Source organism: Pangasianodon hypophthalmus, chromosome 2 (genome assembly GCF_027358585.1).
Source record: "Pangasianodon hypophthalmus isolate fPanHyp1 chromosome 2, fPanHyp1.pri, whole genome shotgun sequence".
NCBI lineage: Eukaryota > Metazoa > Chordata > Actinopteri > Siluriformes > Pangasiidae > Pangasianodon > Pangasianodon hypophthalmus.
The window spans coordinates 21,255,500-21,274,355 of NC_069711.1; the positions used below are offsets into that span (position 1 = coordinate 21,255,500).

The 18,856-nt window shown below is 38.1% G+C and overlaps 1 protein-coding gene across 4 annotated transcripts in view; it reads right to left on the bottom strand.

Moving 5' to 3' along the window:
• Positions 1-2,841: 2,841 nt before the first annotated feature.
• Positions 2,842-18,856, bottom strand: part of dnajc6 (DnaJ (Hsp40) homolog, subfamily C, member 6) — a 37,949-nt gene continuing 21,934 nt past the window's right edge. Inside the window, exons 6-18 of one of the 4 annotated variants that reach the window (XM_034314869.2) lie at positions 17,918-18,051; positions 16,620-16,814; positions 15,649-15,757; positions 15,425-15,504; positions 13,877-14,070; positions 13,244-13,633; positions 12,301-12,372; positions 11,247-11,345; positions 10,275-10,412; positions 9,681-9,980; positions 9,013-9,161; positions 8,536-8,712; positions 2,842-6,605 (exon numbers count right to left, since the gene is read on the bottom strand). In XM_034314869.2, the coding sequence (XP_034170760.2) occupies positions 6,504-6,605; positions 8,536-8,712; positions 9,013-9,161; positions 9,681-9,980; positions 10,275-10,412; positions 11,247-11,345; positions 12,301-12,372; positions 13,244-13,633; positions 13,877-14,070; positions 15,425-15,504; positions 15,649-15,757; positions 16,620-16,814; positions 17,918-18,051 (2,139 nt within the window). In that variant the 3' untranslated portion in view covers positions 2,842-6,503. Of the gene's footprint in view, positions 6,606-8,535; positions 8,713-9,012; positions 9,162-9,680; positions 9,981-10,274; positions 10,416-11,246; positions 11,346-12,225; positions 12,373-13,243; positions 13,634-13,876; positions 14,071-15,424; positions 15,505-15,648; positions 15,758-16,619; positions 16,815-17,917; positions 18,052-18,856 lie in introns of all 4 variants that reach the window. The other 3 variants (XM_026930474.3, XM_026930465.3, XM_026930457.3) reach the window with 3 other exon arrangements.

Below are 18,856 nucleotides of genomic sequence, written 5' to 3' on the forward strand. Positions count from 1 at the left end.
ACGGTACCGAAGCATTCGGGCCCTCACAACCAGACTGTGCAACAGTTTCTTCCCTCATGCCATCAGACTCCTAAATACCTAGAACTGGACTGAAGGAATACACACACATACATATACACACACACACATATATACACACACACACAACTGAACTGGTCCAAAGGAACTCACGCATACATACATACATACATACAGTACATATACACACAACGGAACATCCTCTATGCACATGCACTGCACATGTTTTGCACATGTCTTATTATTGCTGCTACTACTATGTTTACACTGTTTACACTACCTCAGCTGTAATATTTGCACTACTGTCACTTTATCACTTTCAACAGGACTGTGTACTGGTCGGCGTCGTAGTTATGTACTGTCTGTTCTGTCTTGTGCTGTCTGCACATGTTTGCACTCATGCACTTTACGTTTAATTTATGTAATTTATGTAGTCCCCGTAGTTGTGTTGTTCTATGTTGTCTTATGTGGCACCTTGGTCCTGGAGAAATGTTGTTTCATTTCACTGTGTACTTGTATATGGCTGAAATGACAATAAACTCCACTTGACTTGACCTGACTTGACTTGACAAGTAAGTGAACTTTGTAGAAAACAGTAAAAATTAGTTGAATATTAAAAATGAATATAAATAATATTCATAACACAATTGTACAGCAAAGTACATTGACTGAAAGTAAGGGTACAAAAAAACAAAAAAAGGGTACAAAAATATTTGTAAAAATATAAAGTATAATACATTCATCTGAAACAAAAAAGTTCACAAACTGATTAAAATTCTTTAAAACTATTAATTACCAAGCACATAACAGGAGCAAGCATAAACTTTCATAAAACATGCATAAAAACGATGCATAAAAACCAGTCATCTTCAGCTTGTAATAGGGAACCGCAAGGAAGATGCAGATGTTTTCATGTGGAAAACTATATACAACCTTTAACTGGTCATCCCAAAGGATTCATAAATGTCCCTGTCACCACTTTCCTGAAACTCCACCAACCTCACAACATTCAAATTCTCTGCTCATCAGCCGGACACTTTCAATCAATTCCTGACCTTGTGTACTGTCCCTTACTGCTTCAAATCTTCTTTTACTGTCACGGTTCCTGAAAAGGTCCAACCAACCTCCCTCACCTGCCAAAAGATCCGTTTTACTCCCATCTAACCTAATGAAAACACTTATAGGGCTGGTCCTGTCCTGTGTGTGGCTTCTCCTCAGCTCAACCCCCTACGGTTGCAGACAGAACAAACAGATCAGTGACCTTCACGTCATGCTTCATTTCCTGTACTCTAGAAACATATTTGCCAGGAATATTTTGTAGAACTGAGCCATCAGGTTCCTCACCACTACACCACTATGCTAAGTCAATGGACACAAGTGAAGCTTGGCAGTTCCGTCTGGAAAAAACTATCAATAATGACATAACACACAGCACAAAAACAGCTAAATCTTCAACCTAAATTGCACCTCTTAGATTTTCAACAATCTGTGGACTTCAAAGTGCCTCACAGAACATGGCCTACTGCAGAATGCATATCAGCTATACCAAGATACCAACAAGCTAAACTAACTAAGCTTTAGCTAGTGTTAATGTGCTTGTGTGTCTGCACTGGAACCAGGGCTGAAAAAAGTATGTTAATAAACTGACTGCACCTAAAGTAAAAAGTTGAGGGCTGAGCGCCTTGCTCAAGGGTCCAGACAATTTCCAACTATCCAATCACGAGCACAAAACCTTAACCACCGAGTTACCGCTACCTTAATTTATAATTAAAGCATAGGAAATAAATGTAAATGTGGAACATCCACCATACAAGTCCCTATGAATTAGCTGTTACTATAGAAATGATAACATATTAGAACTACCATCAGAGCTGCTGGTATAGAAAATGAATCAACACTAGCCAAAAATGAGTTTTTATAAAGTACATACAATATAATGTAAATAGTAACAGTTGAATCCACCCAATACAGATGTAAACTCTCAAATTAAAATTAAAACAATAAATTATTGTCACTGGAATCGTGTAATTTATAAATGGAGATAAAATTCGGCTTTTTTAAATATACCCAAGGCAGAAGCTGTCCAGCGGCATGAGTGCAAGCCTTAAGATGTTTAATCACATTATATCAACAGGCCTCACTTAGGGTACTTTCGGGATGGATGACCACTGAATGACTCACACCCCACACACACACACACACACACACACACGCATATTGTAGGCGCTCTTATAGAGATAGAGAGCATTTAGGGACTGTGCCTCAGCAGTGTCTGAAAAGCAGATAATGAGAACCACATGTGATGTGTGGATAATAAGATGTCAGTATAAGAAGACAGCTCACAAAGTGTGTGTGTGGGAAACCCTAGTACTGTAGGGCACGCATAAATATTATCGCATAATATCTAATGTGGCTATAAAAATTACTTGGAAATGTATAGATAATTTAGACTTTTTTGTGTCTATTTTGGTGGATTTGAATCAGCACATCCATCCCTCTAACCACACACACACACACGCAATATATTCACCTGTAAACACTGATGTTAAACCTGCAAGCAAGGTTCTTACAGATAATTTCACATCATTTCCGAAAACAAGAAGGAAGTAGCAGTTTAATACAACATAAAAATTGCGTCCTTCCTTTGAAAAAATCTGTTCTAGTACATGGGTGTGAAATTAGACTAAGCTACTCTCTTCCAAACTTTCTGAAAAAGCACAATGGCTACATTTATTATAGCAGAGCTAAATATCATAGTTTGAGAGAAAATATATTCTACTATACTTTCTTATGAGTTTTGGTTCCCATACCCAAACACACAAAGTCACTTGTTGCTGCCATCTTGTGTGAAATAACTGAAATCACATTTTCTAGCTGTACCACACAGCAGGATTTCCTCAAGCTTTCGCATAACACTAACACCCTTAAATGATTTACTTTTCAATTAATGCAGGTTTCTTCCTCATTCCCTTGCCACTGTTGTCTCTGGATTAGTCATTAAGTCTATTGTTAACAACACTATACAAATAAAATAGAATAGAACTGTTTTAATCAATTAAAGATACACAAACAATCATTTCATTCTCAGTCATTTTGTTTTTAATATTGTTACTGAAGACGAGTAATAAACTGGGATCATTTTCAGAAGGCCATGTCCCAAATGGGACCTCAAGACTTGTGGGACGTCCTCAGGGTCTTCACTCTGGTGACTGTGGTGTCTGCAGTATTTCATACACCTTTCCAGTAGGCCAAGTTTTTCCTGGTAGATTAAGTCATTTATTGTTCCAAAACAACACCAGGTAGTGTCATGGCTCCAAGCAGTGGTAGCTCAGTGTTTAAGGCATTGGGATACTGAATGGAAGGTTTTGAATTTGAATTTAAATCCTGGAACCACCAAGCTGCCACTGCTGGATCCTTCAGCCAGACCCTTAATCCTCAAATGCTCAGCTGTATCTTGTCTCAACTGTAGTTGCCTTGGATGAAAGCATCAAAGCAGCAACAAATGAGATAAATATACATGCAAAAACCATACACAAGCTATGAAGCAAATTAAATATGTGTAGTGTAATGAAGTGAAATTTAGCAAAGGGTAGTGTAGTAACTGTTTTATTATGTTGTGATGTCCAAGAAAGTATTATTAATTAAAATTAGGCTTTTAATTATTCATGTCACATCTCCCCTGATTCTGTCTCTGATCATGTTTCATACTCTGGGCACTTTGTAACCTGTCTCTTTTTGGCTTTTCACTTTTCTTATACTGTATTGTGAGTGTTTCCTGTTTCCCTGTTGTCATAGTAGGTAATTAGCCTGACCTGTTGCATTTTACTCCTCTCTAATGTGTCCATTCCAACCCTGTGTTTCTTTGGGCTGTTATACCAACAAGCACACAACAAGTTGTGGGTCATTAGTCTGGTGTTTGTCTGAGCAGCTAGTTTCTTTGGATTTTTAACCCTGTCTTTCTTTCTGGAATTATCCTGAATCATCCTCTTCTGTTTCGTCTTTTGGACCCCAGCCTTAAAAACAGGGTCTTAACTGTTGATTCAACATTTAAAAAAAAAAAAAAAAGTAACCAGACATGATTTTATGGATCGCGTACTCTCTTGCCCATTTATTTGTGCAGCTCACTTTTTTTACGGGTGAAACCAAGAGAGGGAACACATAAAATAAAGTTCACATTTCAGTAATGGTGATACAGCAGACAGGCAAACACAAAACTGCATCCAAACCACCTTCTTACATAGTACAGTATTATTGGTAACACCACACGTTCACTACTGTATACAGAGATTAGCTTCAGGAACAACAAAACAGCCTCAAGGAGGAAGATAATTCAGTCCACAACAGGTGAGGGAAGAGGAGTGTATGATTCCAGATGCAGGGGTCCATCCAATAATCAGTGCTTGGTATTTTGAAAAGACATTCAGGAAAGTCTTTTGCAGAGAGGGAGAGGCAGTCAACTGAAAGATCCAGAAGAGCCCTAAACGTCAACAGCAGGACCCAGTTTTTCACATAGGCATAGAAATAATGAGCAATGGGTATGTAGGTACTGTATGTTAATGCACATACCTATTGTAAATCATAGTGCCATTCCAGTGCAAATATACCAATTGAGAAAGGGCAGATCAGTTTTGTGGTTGTCCAACACTAAGAGTCATTACATCTGGACTGTGTACCACTTTACAGGCCTACACATGATTTGAAGCTATCAAATATTGCAGAAGTTGATTTGATGATGTTCAGTGAAGATGACAATATTGAGGTCTTCTTTACATGATATGTGAAATTAAAGTGAAAGATCTCTATGGCAAAAGAAGCAATGCAGATTCTGTCATTCACATTCCCTAACACAAGAGAGCTAGTGAGTCAATAAACTGGGAGAATTATAGACATCAATGCACACTTATACAAACATACACACACACACACACACACGTGCATATTCAGGCCAAATATACATCTTGATTCAGTCAGAAAATTTTGTCAAGCCAACAAAACTGTGGTGACAAAATCCTGGTTCATTCAAAAAAAAAAATCTGGGCTCTGGTCAAAAAAGGTGACAAAATCCTTGTTCATTACTATCACTATATAATTATTATCATGAATTATAAGAGACATAATTAGATATTTGATATTATTCCATAGAATATGTTGGAAGTCTAGCAGTGTTATTCAATTTAAAAAACATGCAGACTTGAATAAAACCAAAACATCAAATGGGTGTCATGGACTAATATTTAAACCTTTTTTATTGAACCATATGCCTCTGTATATATTGTATATGTATCTGTCTATTTGAAACATTATTTATTTTTATCCATTAATAAGGTCAATTAGAACAAACTAAAATGATTCAGTGAATATTGAAAGGCACCATAAAACAGTGTCATTTTTTAAAATATTTCTCAATTCACTCTCATTCCAAAAAAAAAATCTATTAAATTTTCAATAATTGTTTTTGTAATGTCAAAATGATTTTCCTTCAAGCACCCTAACTACTATCCCATTACTCATGATCATTTTAATAAATGTACACTGTAATTTTTCCAGTGTTAAGATTTTAGTACTCACCTGTCACAATGAATTAAGCACACACCACAATACAATGTTATTTCAGTAGGAATATTATTAGTAGCTACTTGTGTTTTGTTGTTTTAGACTCTCTATGCTGTGAATAAACCATTTGTCTTAAGACTACTTTTGTAAACAATACAACATAAAATACAGTGCAGCACATTTCATACACACAGATATGTCAGTAGTCAGTGGAAAAATTCAACTCCTAGTCATTTGCTTTTCACAGATTCTGTTAAATATATCAATATATCTAGCTGCATGTACAAGACTTGTCTAGTCTTTCGTTATTTCTGTGCTTTTCTTCCCCGCACTTGAATTTCAAAAGCCTCGTGTCACTCCACACAGTTTAGATGTGCGGAAGAGTATGCTGACAGTGTTACCTCATGCTTACCTTCAACTTTTGCTCTTAACTCATGGTGCTACGTATGATTAAGGGCACACTTTAGTGTCATCTCGGACCTGCGCATGGTCTACACCACTCACACCACTATATGCAACTTAGATCAGTTAAATGTGCGGTTATTTAGGTGCTGAACTAGCTAAGAACTACAAAAAAAAAAAAATGGAAGAAATACTGTGTTTGATGGAAAGAAAGATATGTGAGTTCTAGCTTTGTGGAGAACACAAGACTATTTCTAAGCTCACGAAGTACCTCGCTCATCAGCTGATTTATCAGAGACCAGTTACGTAAGTGATTACAGACTGACACTCACACAGTCACACTATGCAGACGAATGCTCTAGTGTGTGCAGTGTACGGAGCAGGATGTAGCAGAGGGAGGAGAACAGCGAAGGGGGTTCTGATGAACCTGGTCATCGTCTCATGCTGTTCTGAAGAGGAGTGGTTGACCGATTGTGTTGTAAAACAGCAGCAGGGTGGGGTTTTTCTGCGGTCGCTCGGTGCAGGAAGTCTCAGTAAAGAGCTTTTTGTCCTTGGCTTTCAAACTCTGACCATGCATCATTTAGTTCCATAAAAATCATCTTGGCATATTGTTCATAGGGCTGTCCAGTTGCCTGGAAAGAAATACATTTTTTATATATGTGTGCGTGTGTGTGTGTGTGTGTGTGTTTGGGCAGAAATTATGGTAAAAATTATTGTATAAAATGCACATGATATTTCCACTTGCATTTCCTCACATAAAAAGACCTATGTCTCAAAATTTATTGAATATTAAGTTGTCATCTCTGTAAAACATTATTTTTTTGAAAATTTCTTTCAGTCTCCAGGGACTTTCATGCTGCCTTTACTTCTGCACCATGTTTTGTTTCCCTGGAGTACAATGCTGTGCTTAATTAAAACGTATAACTCGACCTCTGATTACATAAAAACAAAGAAAATACCCCCTCAACTTTTAATTTCTTCTTGTGATAGCTCTTGATGACATATTAACATGGCTGCTCAGAGCATCAGGAGTAAACAAAGCAGCACTTCTTCAATTTTAAATGAGTTATGATATATACTGTATGCACAAGCATTTGCTTTAGATTAATCAACATACAGACAAATTAGCTTGTGAATTCTATAACATTAACTGCAAAGTTTGCTGTTTTGTGGAAGTAAACACATCACTAATCACTAACTTCAGCTGGCTAGATTGTTGCTAACAAAAGTCAAACATAAAGACAGCCATGTTTTACTTACTTTGTTGCTCAAACGCACAGAGGTTGAAAATGAAGTAATTTTGAGTTTTGACTTCTGAGTTACATTGAACGCGGCATAAACGGGGTTGGACACGTAAAATTCTTTTATCAGCTATCACTATAGGAAAAACCACAGAGGTTTTTGCGAAAACAAAAAGATGATTGTAGACCTGCACAATTTAGGTAATATAAAATACATATACAAATACATGGATATAAAAATACATAAAAAAAAAAAACATTAAGCACAATCAAGACTTTAACAAAATTGAGGTAACAAAGTTGAGGTAAGCAAAGAGCCCAAAGATCACAGTTTCAAAATTGCACTGTTTAGTTCAATCTATCATGATTTTAAAAATCAACACCAGCTTCATAACAAGTTGCAGGAAAGAAGATCTTCCTGAGATCAACACAAAAATTACAGCTCCTCAACCTCTCCAAGAGTTATAAAAACTACAGCTGGGATTGTATGTTGTAGACCAAAATCAAACTTTCAGTCATGAACAGCATGGAGCAAAAAGGTACCTGTATACAAGGAACATCCGCTAAACCCACACTAGAACATGGTTGTGGATTATTGATGTTTATTGATTACTGATTATTTTACTGTTGTGTGTTTAGCGGGGCTTTTGAGATCATCATGAATTCCACTACTAGGATATTTTAGGTTAGAACCTGATCACATATGCATGACTAATTGCACATGAATACACTATGTGGCCAAAAGTATGTGTACACCTGACCATCACACCCATATATGGTTCTTTCTCAAATTGATGCCACAAAGTTGGAAGCACAAAATTGTCTAGAATGTCTTTCTATGCTGTAGAATTACAATTTCCCTTCACTGGAACTAAGGGGCCCAAACATGTTCCACCATGACAATGCCCCTGTGCACAAAGTGAGACAGAAGACATGGTTTGCAAAGTATAAGAACTCGAGACTTCTGCACAGAGCCCTGACTTCAACCCCACTGAACACGTTTGGGATGAACTGGAACACCGACTGCACCCCAGACTCCTTCACCCAACACCAGTGCCTGACCTCAGTAATGCTCTTGTGGCTGAATGAACACAAATCCCCACAGCCACACTCCAAAATCTAGTGGAAAGCCTTCCCAGAAGAGTGGAGATTATTATAACAGCAAATGAGGAATAAATCTGGAATGGGACATTCAGCAAGCACGTATGGGTGTGATGGTCAGGTGTCAATATACTTTTGGCCAAAGAGCATATGTTTTATATATTGACTTTTGTTCATTGTTCTTAAAGCCCTCCTAGGCCACAAATAAAGACCGTCTCACCTTGTCGGGGTGGACGACTAGCACAGCCTTGCGGTAGACCTTCTTCACCTGTTCAGGAGTGACGAGGTCAGCCATGCCCACAGGTTTCCAGCGGCTCTCTCCCTCCCACAGCACTGTGTGCATGGTGGAGAGTAGAGCGCGGATGTTACGCTCCTTCCCCTCGATCCAGTCCAGGATCTGCAGCAAACACACAAAACAGGAGCTGTTTGATTAAACACCTGGGCTTATGTGCTAAAGGCTGCAGTTACAGTCTGGGTAGTAATTATGACTAATCCTTGATTAAAATAAAATTGTTAACAAGAAATACTGATCCAAACAGACTTATAGGCATAATATTGGTTTGAGGATTACAGGATTACAGGACTTTGTGATTTGTAATGGTATAATGCCAGGCACTATTGATAATTTGGTTGTATGTAAGCCAACTATTCCCTGTTGTCATGTACCCAACAGTAAGGCACTATTAGTCTTCTTCACCTTCAGTTTTTCTGGATCCATCTCTTTTGCCATCTCTTCTTTTCTCATCTCTGCTATAGTCTTTGGGCCTTTCTTTTCCTTACTGCCTGTAAAGCCTTGGCCAGACAGCAGGTCATCAAAATTAGCATCAGTAGCCTTCGGTTTGGTACCTGAGGAAAACAGCAGAAATGCTGTGTTACACTATGTACATTAACTCACAAAATTTCTCACTCTCACAATTTCAGAGTATTCATTGTAGTCACAGAATAATTTTCAGGAGATGAATTACTGAACAATATTTTTTTCTTTTTTCTCTCTCCTAAAGCCAGAAAAAGCAGCTTATCATCTTACAAAAACAAAACAAAACAGAAAAGCACAAAGTCCTCTGTCCTGAAAGGTCTCTCTTTGGCAGAAAATTTACTGACTGTTACAAAGCGCTGACACTGGAGACTCCTTCCTTAAATAATAAATAAACGTTTCCATTTTTCTTTGTTAAATAACAGCATATTTTCTATCCATTTATTATTATTCATAGATTATGTGAATTGTCTGCCATACAAGTCCTAGTGAATTAGCTATACTCCATAAACAATAACGTACTACATCAAATGCATTAATATTCGAAAAAAGGTCAATGGCACATGGTATATAAGCACATCAGCACCCGAAGGACATCTTGTGTCACTGACCCATGTTGGGTTGTGCTTTTCCCCCTGTCGCAGCTGCACCCATGCCGGAGAAACTGACATTGTAGTTGGGCCTGTTCTGAGGAGAGCTGTGTGTCATGGATGGTCCTGGGGCTTTGGCCTGGGCCTGTGGCTGCCACTGACCCGCACCTCCATGCTGCCATGAGGGGAAAGCCGTGCTGGACTGCCAGCCTGCTGTGGTGTGTTGGGGAGAGGCAGTGGGTCTCTGGGGGGAACTCATGGGAGGAAATCCTCCTCCTGTTCCAGTTGGAGTGGTGGGTTTACTGGAGAATCCTGATCCACCTGTAGGAAAATTGGAACAGGAAGAGATTCAGAACAAAATAATAATGTTGTCAAAATGTTGATGGCAATACAAATGCAACATTATGTATCTTGATACCATTATTGAAAGGAGTTCAGTAGTTAAACAAAACAGTGTTTAAATGTTGCCTTTGCGTTTGATTTACAACTGAAACACAAAAAAGTAGAATGTTTTGCGATGTGATCATTTATACTGGTAGAGAATAATCTTATCATTCCATACCTGTTGTTGTCATACCCTTAACTTTAATAGTTACTTATCTTATTCCACTTTACCTCCCAGACTTGTTCCCAGGTTGCCGAGGTCAGCGAAAGGGTCCAGGGTGTTCGGTTTGGCCTGGTGAGTAGGAGTGTTGTGTACAGAGCTAGTAGGACTCGTACCAGCTGATTTACTGCCTACACCGAAACCACCACCTGCTAACACAAAGAGTTGTCAAATTAAACCTTATAAACTCATAAAACCTTTGTTTGAATCGTCTTTCATTCACACAAGCGGCAAATAATACTAAGTATCATTTTAATAAAACATTCAATGTGCATAAATATATAAAAACATAAAAGGAATGTTCATTTTAGTGGATCTTTTCAGTGAATTGAAAGGTATTTGTCTAGAAACCCACATTTAGAGTCAAAACCTGTCTATGTTCTTGTGAAATTCAAAAAAATTTGCCGCTCTCAAAAGTAGGATAATGTGCGAACTTAAAGAGCAAAAACACTTTTAATAAACTACCCAATTTATAGCAATAATGTGTGTGTGAAATGTGTTATGTGTTACTCATTCTATGAGTGAATAAATGGTCTAATTTATTGTCTATTGTCTGAAAATATAAAGTATTGTCTGAAAATATATCAGCATGATTTAGCAACATTAGCTAAGGTACCTAAAATTAGTCAGCTAAGTAGTTTCGCTAATGCTATTCCTCCAACAGCAGATATCTGACTAGTGGCTGGCCAAATTTGCTAACACAGCTAGCTCTGAATTTAACTGAATAAATGCAATTAGAATGCATCTAATTGAATAAAGGGCCAGTAATCTAGCTAACACTAATATGACCATCATATGTGTTGTTATGAAAACCATTATCCAAGTTAACTTGTATGCTAGTTTGCTAGTTAGTTAATGGTATCACATCTACCAGCTTATACTTTAATGCAACTCAAAATGATAAAAGCTTATATCTAGGTGTAATTCATAAAGTCTCCAGCAGATGTCGTGCTCTGGTGTTTGTGGTGTTGAATTTCACTTGCCAGGGGGAGCTGCTCTGTTCCAGTCCCATCCTCCTCCCACAGTGCTCTGCTGCTGGATGTTTACTGTGGGTGTAGTGGGGGGCACGGGCGAGCTGCGGCCTGGCAGGGATTGGCACAAGTTAGATCTCATTTAGCTCCAGCCTTTTTATACTGAGGTAAATAAATGGTTTCTAGTAGTTTGCTTTGAGATAGGTTTGCGTTTAACATGATTACTGTTAAGTAAATGTGCAGATATTTTAAAAATGACTATTAATTCTATTAAAGGAAAACTCCACCCATTGAACTTCTTTTCAGAAAGTCTGGACAGAAAGTTTGGACATAAAACTGGACAGACTAAAGGACTAAAGTGCTGCTGCAATGATCCGTTTAGGTAGAGATGAAACAAAGGTTCTGGCACCATTATCATCAGTTAGCCAAACAGCATTGTGATGCAGGACACCGGTAACCAGTAAAAATATGAAGTGACATATCATATACCAACATGCTGATCAAAAGAAATTTAAACTAAAAAAGTCAACTCAGAATTTTATTACAAAATAAATCTTGGATGCCACGGAATATCACATTAATTATAGAGCTTAATATACAAGTTCTTCAGGGTAGATTTATTGTTTAACTGTAATCCTGGAAGTTGGGACACTAAATTTTCTTTATATCATGCCAGACTAATGGTAAGAAACCATTTTGTTTAACAATTCATATAACAGATACTTTATTCTTCACTCATTGCTAGTCTCGAGTGCATATAATAACCTTCAAGAAATCACATACTGCCTATAACATCATCCAAGACAAGCCAAAAAATCAGCCACAAGGACTAGTAACACTTCTACTCTGTTCACCAAACCAGTACAATGCAGCCACAAGACTGAGCTACAATCAGTGAGCATGTGGTGGAAACAAGGTGCCTGACACACACACACACACACACACACACACACACTGCTTATGCACAGACTGGCATAGGCGCATGCCTTACCCAAGCCCATGTTCTGCATAGTGGGAGATGGAGAGCGTGCAGCATGCAGGAAGGGCTCTGGCTGCCCCACATTACCTGGTCCCAGGAAGGCCCCCATAAAGTCTTGAGGCTTTGCGGTAGATGGAGCTGACCCAAACGGGTCAAAACCTGCAAAAAATAACAGAAACTTATACCTGTGTCATATCAACCTCAAACTCAGTTTTTAGCAGGGTGTTGGGGTTCATTGGTTGTTGCAGTCTGAACAACCTGCTGGTATAAGTTAAGTTTAGTTTACAATAGACAATGAGGCAGCCTAACAGAAACCACATCCTATTCTGGATGATGTTACAGAGTGAGATTTTTGATAAATCAAAGTGACATAGTTTTCAGTGTAACCCAAATGTAGTCACCCAGCCAAAATATTTTTGGTGTTCAGTGTTTGCTTCTTTAGTACTGGAGCTACAAGATTAATAATGCTAAGCGACATAAATCAAACTCACTATAAAGCTACATAATCACCAAAAGATCCTGATTATCCAAAATGGCTGCCCCTACATCAGGTCATTGTCATTTTGTTGTTTCCAGCTCTCTCTGAACTTTGCCTTTTATGGGATTTCGTGGGTATCACTAACTAAATCAGTTGTGCTGTGAACAAATTTGGTAAGAGTGGTTGACATTTATCAACATATTCACATGAGTACTAAGAAAATCAGGATTACGCAAACTGGTGGGAATTTTTAGTTTGGTTTGACTTTCAAAAATTTATAGGCCATTTTACTAAATGGCTCCTAAATGAGGTCCAGTGTCTGTGTGACATTACATAACCAGAGTTTACAGACACAAGCATGTCTGGGTTGCTCCATTACATGTCGGTGCAAATTATTTCCAAATTATGTAAATTAACCAAAGTATTCATTTGAATACCCTAAAGAAGATGTAGATTCAATCAACATTATCTATTTTCCTCCTGCCTTTTACTTACTACAATGATCCAGTTGACTACCCTAACAGTTTAAAAAGCTTTACAAAGTGTGCTTACTGTCTGTAGGTCTAGGTGAGGGGCAAGGCGAGGTGGAGGAGGCAGTCCTTTTAGGAGTAGACTGGGCAGAAGTGGGGCCACTGGATATCTGAGAGCCTGGAGCTCCAAATAGATCTCCCAGCAGGTCAGTGGTGGTGTTAGTGGTGGTAGAAGGCTGTGGGGAAGTTGGAGGAGGCTGAATGTCTCCTCCGTCTAGGCCCAGGAGGTCAACGTCCTCAGCAGGCGGAGGGGGAGCAGCGGACTGAGCCTCGGCTTTACTGGCCCCTTTGGCTTTGTCTCCACTGCCGCTGCTCTGCTGGCTAGATAGCGAGAGCATGTCATCATCTGAGGGCTCGCTCTCCTCATTTGGGCCCACACAGCCCCCCTGGGCCCCATGGGCCTGCGCTGGATCTAAACAACATACCCACAATAAGCTGATAAATTTCAGACATAATTATGATTCAGAATGATTCAGAAATAGCTAGAATGCTATAAGTTTGGGGGTTTTATCTCCAGAGATTTTTAGGGCTTGAGGACCATTTAACAGCTCAGTACTGTGCTAGAGACAGACTTGTGCTTGTGAGTGTAAGTATATTTTAATGATTGTACAGGATATTATAGCCATGTAGTTCCAATTTTGTCACTGTATGTCACCTGCAACAGCGAGAGCATCCTTGTGCTCCTGGTGGCAGGAAAACAGCACGTTTGGACTCAAGTCTTTGGTGGGGAACTGTTCCCAGGGTGGTGTGAGATCTTTCTGCTTCTCTGTGTTCTCCACCTCAATTTCCAGCAGCACTTGGAACAACTGAGGATACTTGTCTGGAGAATCACACGCATCCAGCTCTGACCTGAACACACAAAATTATGTGAACCTCTAGGATTTAACAGTTAATTTGAAGTACTCATCAGGCTGGAAAAGGTTACAAAACCATCTCTAAAGAGTTTGGACTCCGCCAATTGACAGTCAGACAGATTGTGTACAAATGGAGGAAATTCAAGGCCATTGTTACCCTTCCCAGGAGTGGTCAACCAACAAAGATCACTCCAAGAGCAAGACATGTATTTGTCCACGAGGTCACAAAGGAACCCAGGATAACTTCTAAGCAACTAAAGGCCTCTCTCACATTGGTTAATGTTAATGTTCATTAGTCAGGAGAACACTAAACAACAATGGTGTGCATGGCAGGGTTGCAAGGAGAAAGCCACTGCTCTCCAAAAAGAACATTAGCAAACTGCAGACGGGCAGCAAAGATCATGTGGACAAACCAGAAGGCTATTCGAAAAATGTTTTGTGGATGGATGAGACCAACTTTTGGTTTAAATGAGAAGAGTTATGTTTGGAGAAAGAAAAACACTGCATTCCAGCATAAGAACCTTATTCCATCTGTGAAACATGGTGGTGGTAGCATCATGGTTTGGGCCTGTTTTGCTGCATCTGGTCCAGGATGGCTTGCCATCATTGATGAAACAATGAATTCTGAATTATACCAGCAAATTCTAAAGGAAAAAGTCAGGAAATCTGTCTGTGAACTGAATCTCAAGAGAAAGTGGGTCATGCAGCAAGACAACGACCCAAAGCACACAAGTTGTTCTACCAAAGAATGGTTAAAGAAGAATATAATATAAAGAAGTTAATGTTTTGGCCAAGTCAAAGTCCTGAACTTAATCCAATAGAAATGTTGTGGAAGGACCTGAAGCAAGCAGGTCATGTGAAGAGACCTACCAATATCCCAGAGTTGAAGCTGTTCTGAACTGAGGAATGGGCTAAAATTCCTTCAAGCCGATGTGCAGTATTGATCAACAGTTACCCGAAATGTTAACTGCAGTTATTGCTGCACAAAGGGGTCACCCCAGATACTGAAAGCAAAGGTTCACATACTTTTGCCACTTATAGATATGTAATATTGAATCATTTTCCTCAATAAATAAATGACCAAGTATAATATTTTTGTCTCATTTGTTTAATTGGGTTTTCTTTATCTACTTTATGACTTGGGTGAAAATCTGATGATGTTTTAGGTCATATTTATGCAGAAATATAGAAAATTCAAAAGGGTTCACAAACTTTCAAGCACCACTATAAATGAAGAAAATTACATGGTGCCTGGTGTACACATGCAAAACACAAGCACTGATTGAGAAGCATTTTAGCTTCATTAGTGTATTTTCAGTTAAATCAGATAGAGAACTGTTAAAGCTTACTTCATAAACTTTAAGACTGTTGTGCCGGGGGCGATGAAGCCTGTATGGAACTGAATCTGGAATATCTGTGTGTTGGTCACCTGCAACAAAACAAGCATTTAATCCAACATATTGTAATGATCAACTTTCTATGAAAATCAAACTTAACAATGTCTCTCTTGTACAGTATTTCCATCTGAAAACACAGGACAAAACTCAATCCTTCTTTAATGTCCTGTTCTCACCTTGGCTTGTAGTGCGTGGGAGCGCATGTGATAGGCTGAGATCACGACATCGCCTTGGACACTCACTCCCAGGTTGAAGACCACCTTTCCCTCGTGCACCCTGTACTCCCTGGATGGAAGAGAACATCAGAGAATATTATTCAATATACTGACTACTCTAAATATTACAGGTTTTATTTTAATGCAGCCACAGACATTATTTAGTGGTTTAACCAGAGCCTTTTTACTTTGTTTGGATGTAAAGTAAACGTTTCCTGGTTTAGCTCAGTTTCTATTTCAGTGATCAGAAATAAATGCATTTCCACTAATGTGGGTGGATAACTTGTATTTATTGCCTGCTGGGACCCCGTTTAGCACAGAGGAAAGGTGAAAGTGTTATTTTTTATTTCAGGCAAAGCTTAAAAGGTGTTACAAGTCTCTCTATACTTTTAATATTATATTATATTATATTATATTATATTATATTATATTATATTATATTATATTATATTATATTATATTATATTATATTATATTATATTATATTATATTATATTATTTAAACTGACAACTTCATCAACTACTAACTAAATACAGCTACCAATACTATATCTGTAATAAATTATTAAATTATTAACAAACAGCTCAGTTGTGTCTATTAAATGTGAATCACACAGTAGAAACATTATTATGAGCAGAACATCACATAATTAAAAAAGAAAATCAGAATGTCTCAACAAATTTACTAGCAGTAAGCAATTAAGCAATATAAATGCCACGTCCTAGGGACACACCTATTTTGAAAGGGAATCAGAAGACGTAATTTGTCAATGGCATAAGAATATGTATGTAAAGTATGATAGTCCAGATGTAATTATGAACATTATAATTTAATGCCCATAATCACAGCATCATTACATTTCTAATAGCATGTATAAGACTAAAGATGCCTCTACAACTTGTGCATGGAGGCAGTGTGTTGTCTGGCGTACCTCATCCTCTCATAGTCCTGTGCTGTGGAGAAGATCTTTGTCTCGCCAATCAGGACGTCGCAAAAAGGTCGACAACCACTGCGCTGTTTGTTGAAGCAGGGTATGGGATTCATCGTGACAGATTTGATTATCAGCGGTTTGGAGTGGGGCAATGTGGGCTTCTCAGAAACCATGCTACACACGTAGCCTACGTACCTGACCAAACACACACAAAAACACACAAAGGTATATCAGTCTGGCAACAATTTCAGTGTCAGGTCAACAGGACTAGTAAATGATGCAAAGAAAGCAAAGTATCTTAAAGTACGCCTAAAAAACGTAATTTTTAAATGGATAACTCATATTGGAGTGCTGATTCTGATTATATAGATTGGTCAAAACAGCACAAAAAACAGACTCTCAGTACTTTTGTAAACAAAAAAAATTCAAAAAGGGTTACATATGAACTTATCATGGTCCAATTCAGCAATTATTAGCCGGGCTTCTCAGATACCATTTAGCCAAGAAAAAAAAAACAACAACCTTTAAAAATATTCAGAACATGTTACAACTCCAAATAAAAGTACAAAAATTCTGATTTTTTCCGAAAAAGAAAAACTGTGATGTATGCAAGATAGACTTTAACTACCAAAGGCCCTATCCATGAACTGGTCAGTGACTGTCTCTGAAATAGGAAAAGATTTAATGCTTATTTTTTACATTTACTTTTATATTGAACTACTACAGCAACTACTTGACAATAGCAATGTGCAATGCTAGCCAGCTTACTTTACAGTGCTACAAACTTCTGTGGTGCTCCCATTCATCACAATGCTAGCTAGCTTATTATTTTGCAAGCTAGCATTATTATCACGTATTAGCAATAAAAAATGTCAATGGCTAAAAACACTGTCAGTTATTTAATGGCATATAAGTAAAGCAGCCATGTGACTTTCGTGCAAACAACTTAATTAACCCTGTTGGAGATTTTAGCCAGTGAACAGAATATCTGACATTAGAGAGGAAAGGTCTGGCAGGGAGGGCCACCATGGTCATGATACCAACTATAGGGATGGCATGGAGAGGTTTCCATTTATATTTATTTTCTAAAGGTAGTGATAAAGAACAGTTCCGGGTATTTACAGGTATTTATATTAGTTTCTTGGCCATTTTTATTTTAATGGTAATTATGTTTTGGGCTATTGTATGCTAACATGCATTCAACACTACTGTTAAATTTCTGTTTTCTAATTCAACTCAATATTCAAAAACACGAAAAGTATTCTGACTGCTGTTTCCTGGTTTTGAACTATTTCTACCTCCTGTGTGAGGGCCACAGGCCTGATCCGGGTCTCTTGGCGCTGAGCAGTTGCATGGCAGGTACCGGGTTAACGAAAAGGTGGCAGAAGCAGAACATGGCACAGACCAGCACACCAGAGGGACCCCTGCCATCCTGAGACACATAAAGACACACTATTATGACAAATCTGCATTGAAAATATGGTTTACACAGGTTTCTGTAAGAAATAAATATTTTACATTCTCAAAACCTAGGATATTGCAGTTGTATAATATTTTTCCACAGTTGTGCTATTATATCTTATCATGAAAGTCTGTATAAATAGAAATAGAAATATAAGTTTCAGACTACATTTCTCATTATCCTCAGCCCATAACCTCATTACATGACCTCCATCTATGCCCACTGGAAGTCACCTGATTACTAATGCAACTCATCTGTTTCCAATAATCACTAAAGTCTTGTGCAACATTACTGTGTCTGTGGTGAAGCCAAGCCTTTGTTATGTGTATGTCTTGATTAGTGTTGTGTTGATTCACGTTTTTTGATTTATTCTTCACTAGTTTATGCCTGACCATTATCCTGCCTCATGTTTTTTTTTTTTACATTTTGTTCATGAGTATTGCTTAGCCTTTTGGTTTGTCTGCTACACTGTTTAAGAACAAAAAAATTGCTCTTGCTTCTGTCTGTCTACCTCATGACAAGTAGGTCTGGATAATATGGTAAATAAATGATTGTGATTGATTCGGAAGTTGTCCCAAGTGCTTACACATTTACATATGAAATTGATTACAATAACAGCAGCAGAAGCTAAAGTCTAACAGTCACACTTCATTTATAAGAACGCAGCTTTGTGCTATTTTAATAACTTGAAACCATGGAAAGCCCATCCTCTCTATTTTTATTGGTTGCCATGCTTAAACAACTACATTTGCTTTGGCCTTCTGGCTTGCACTTA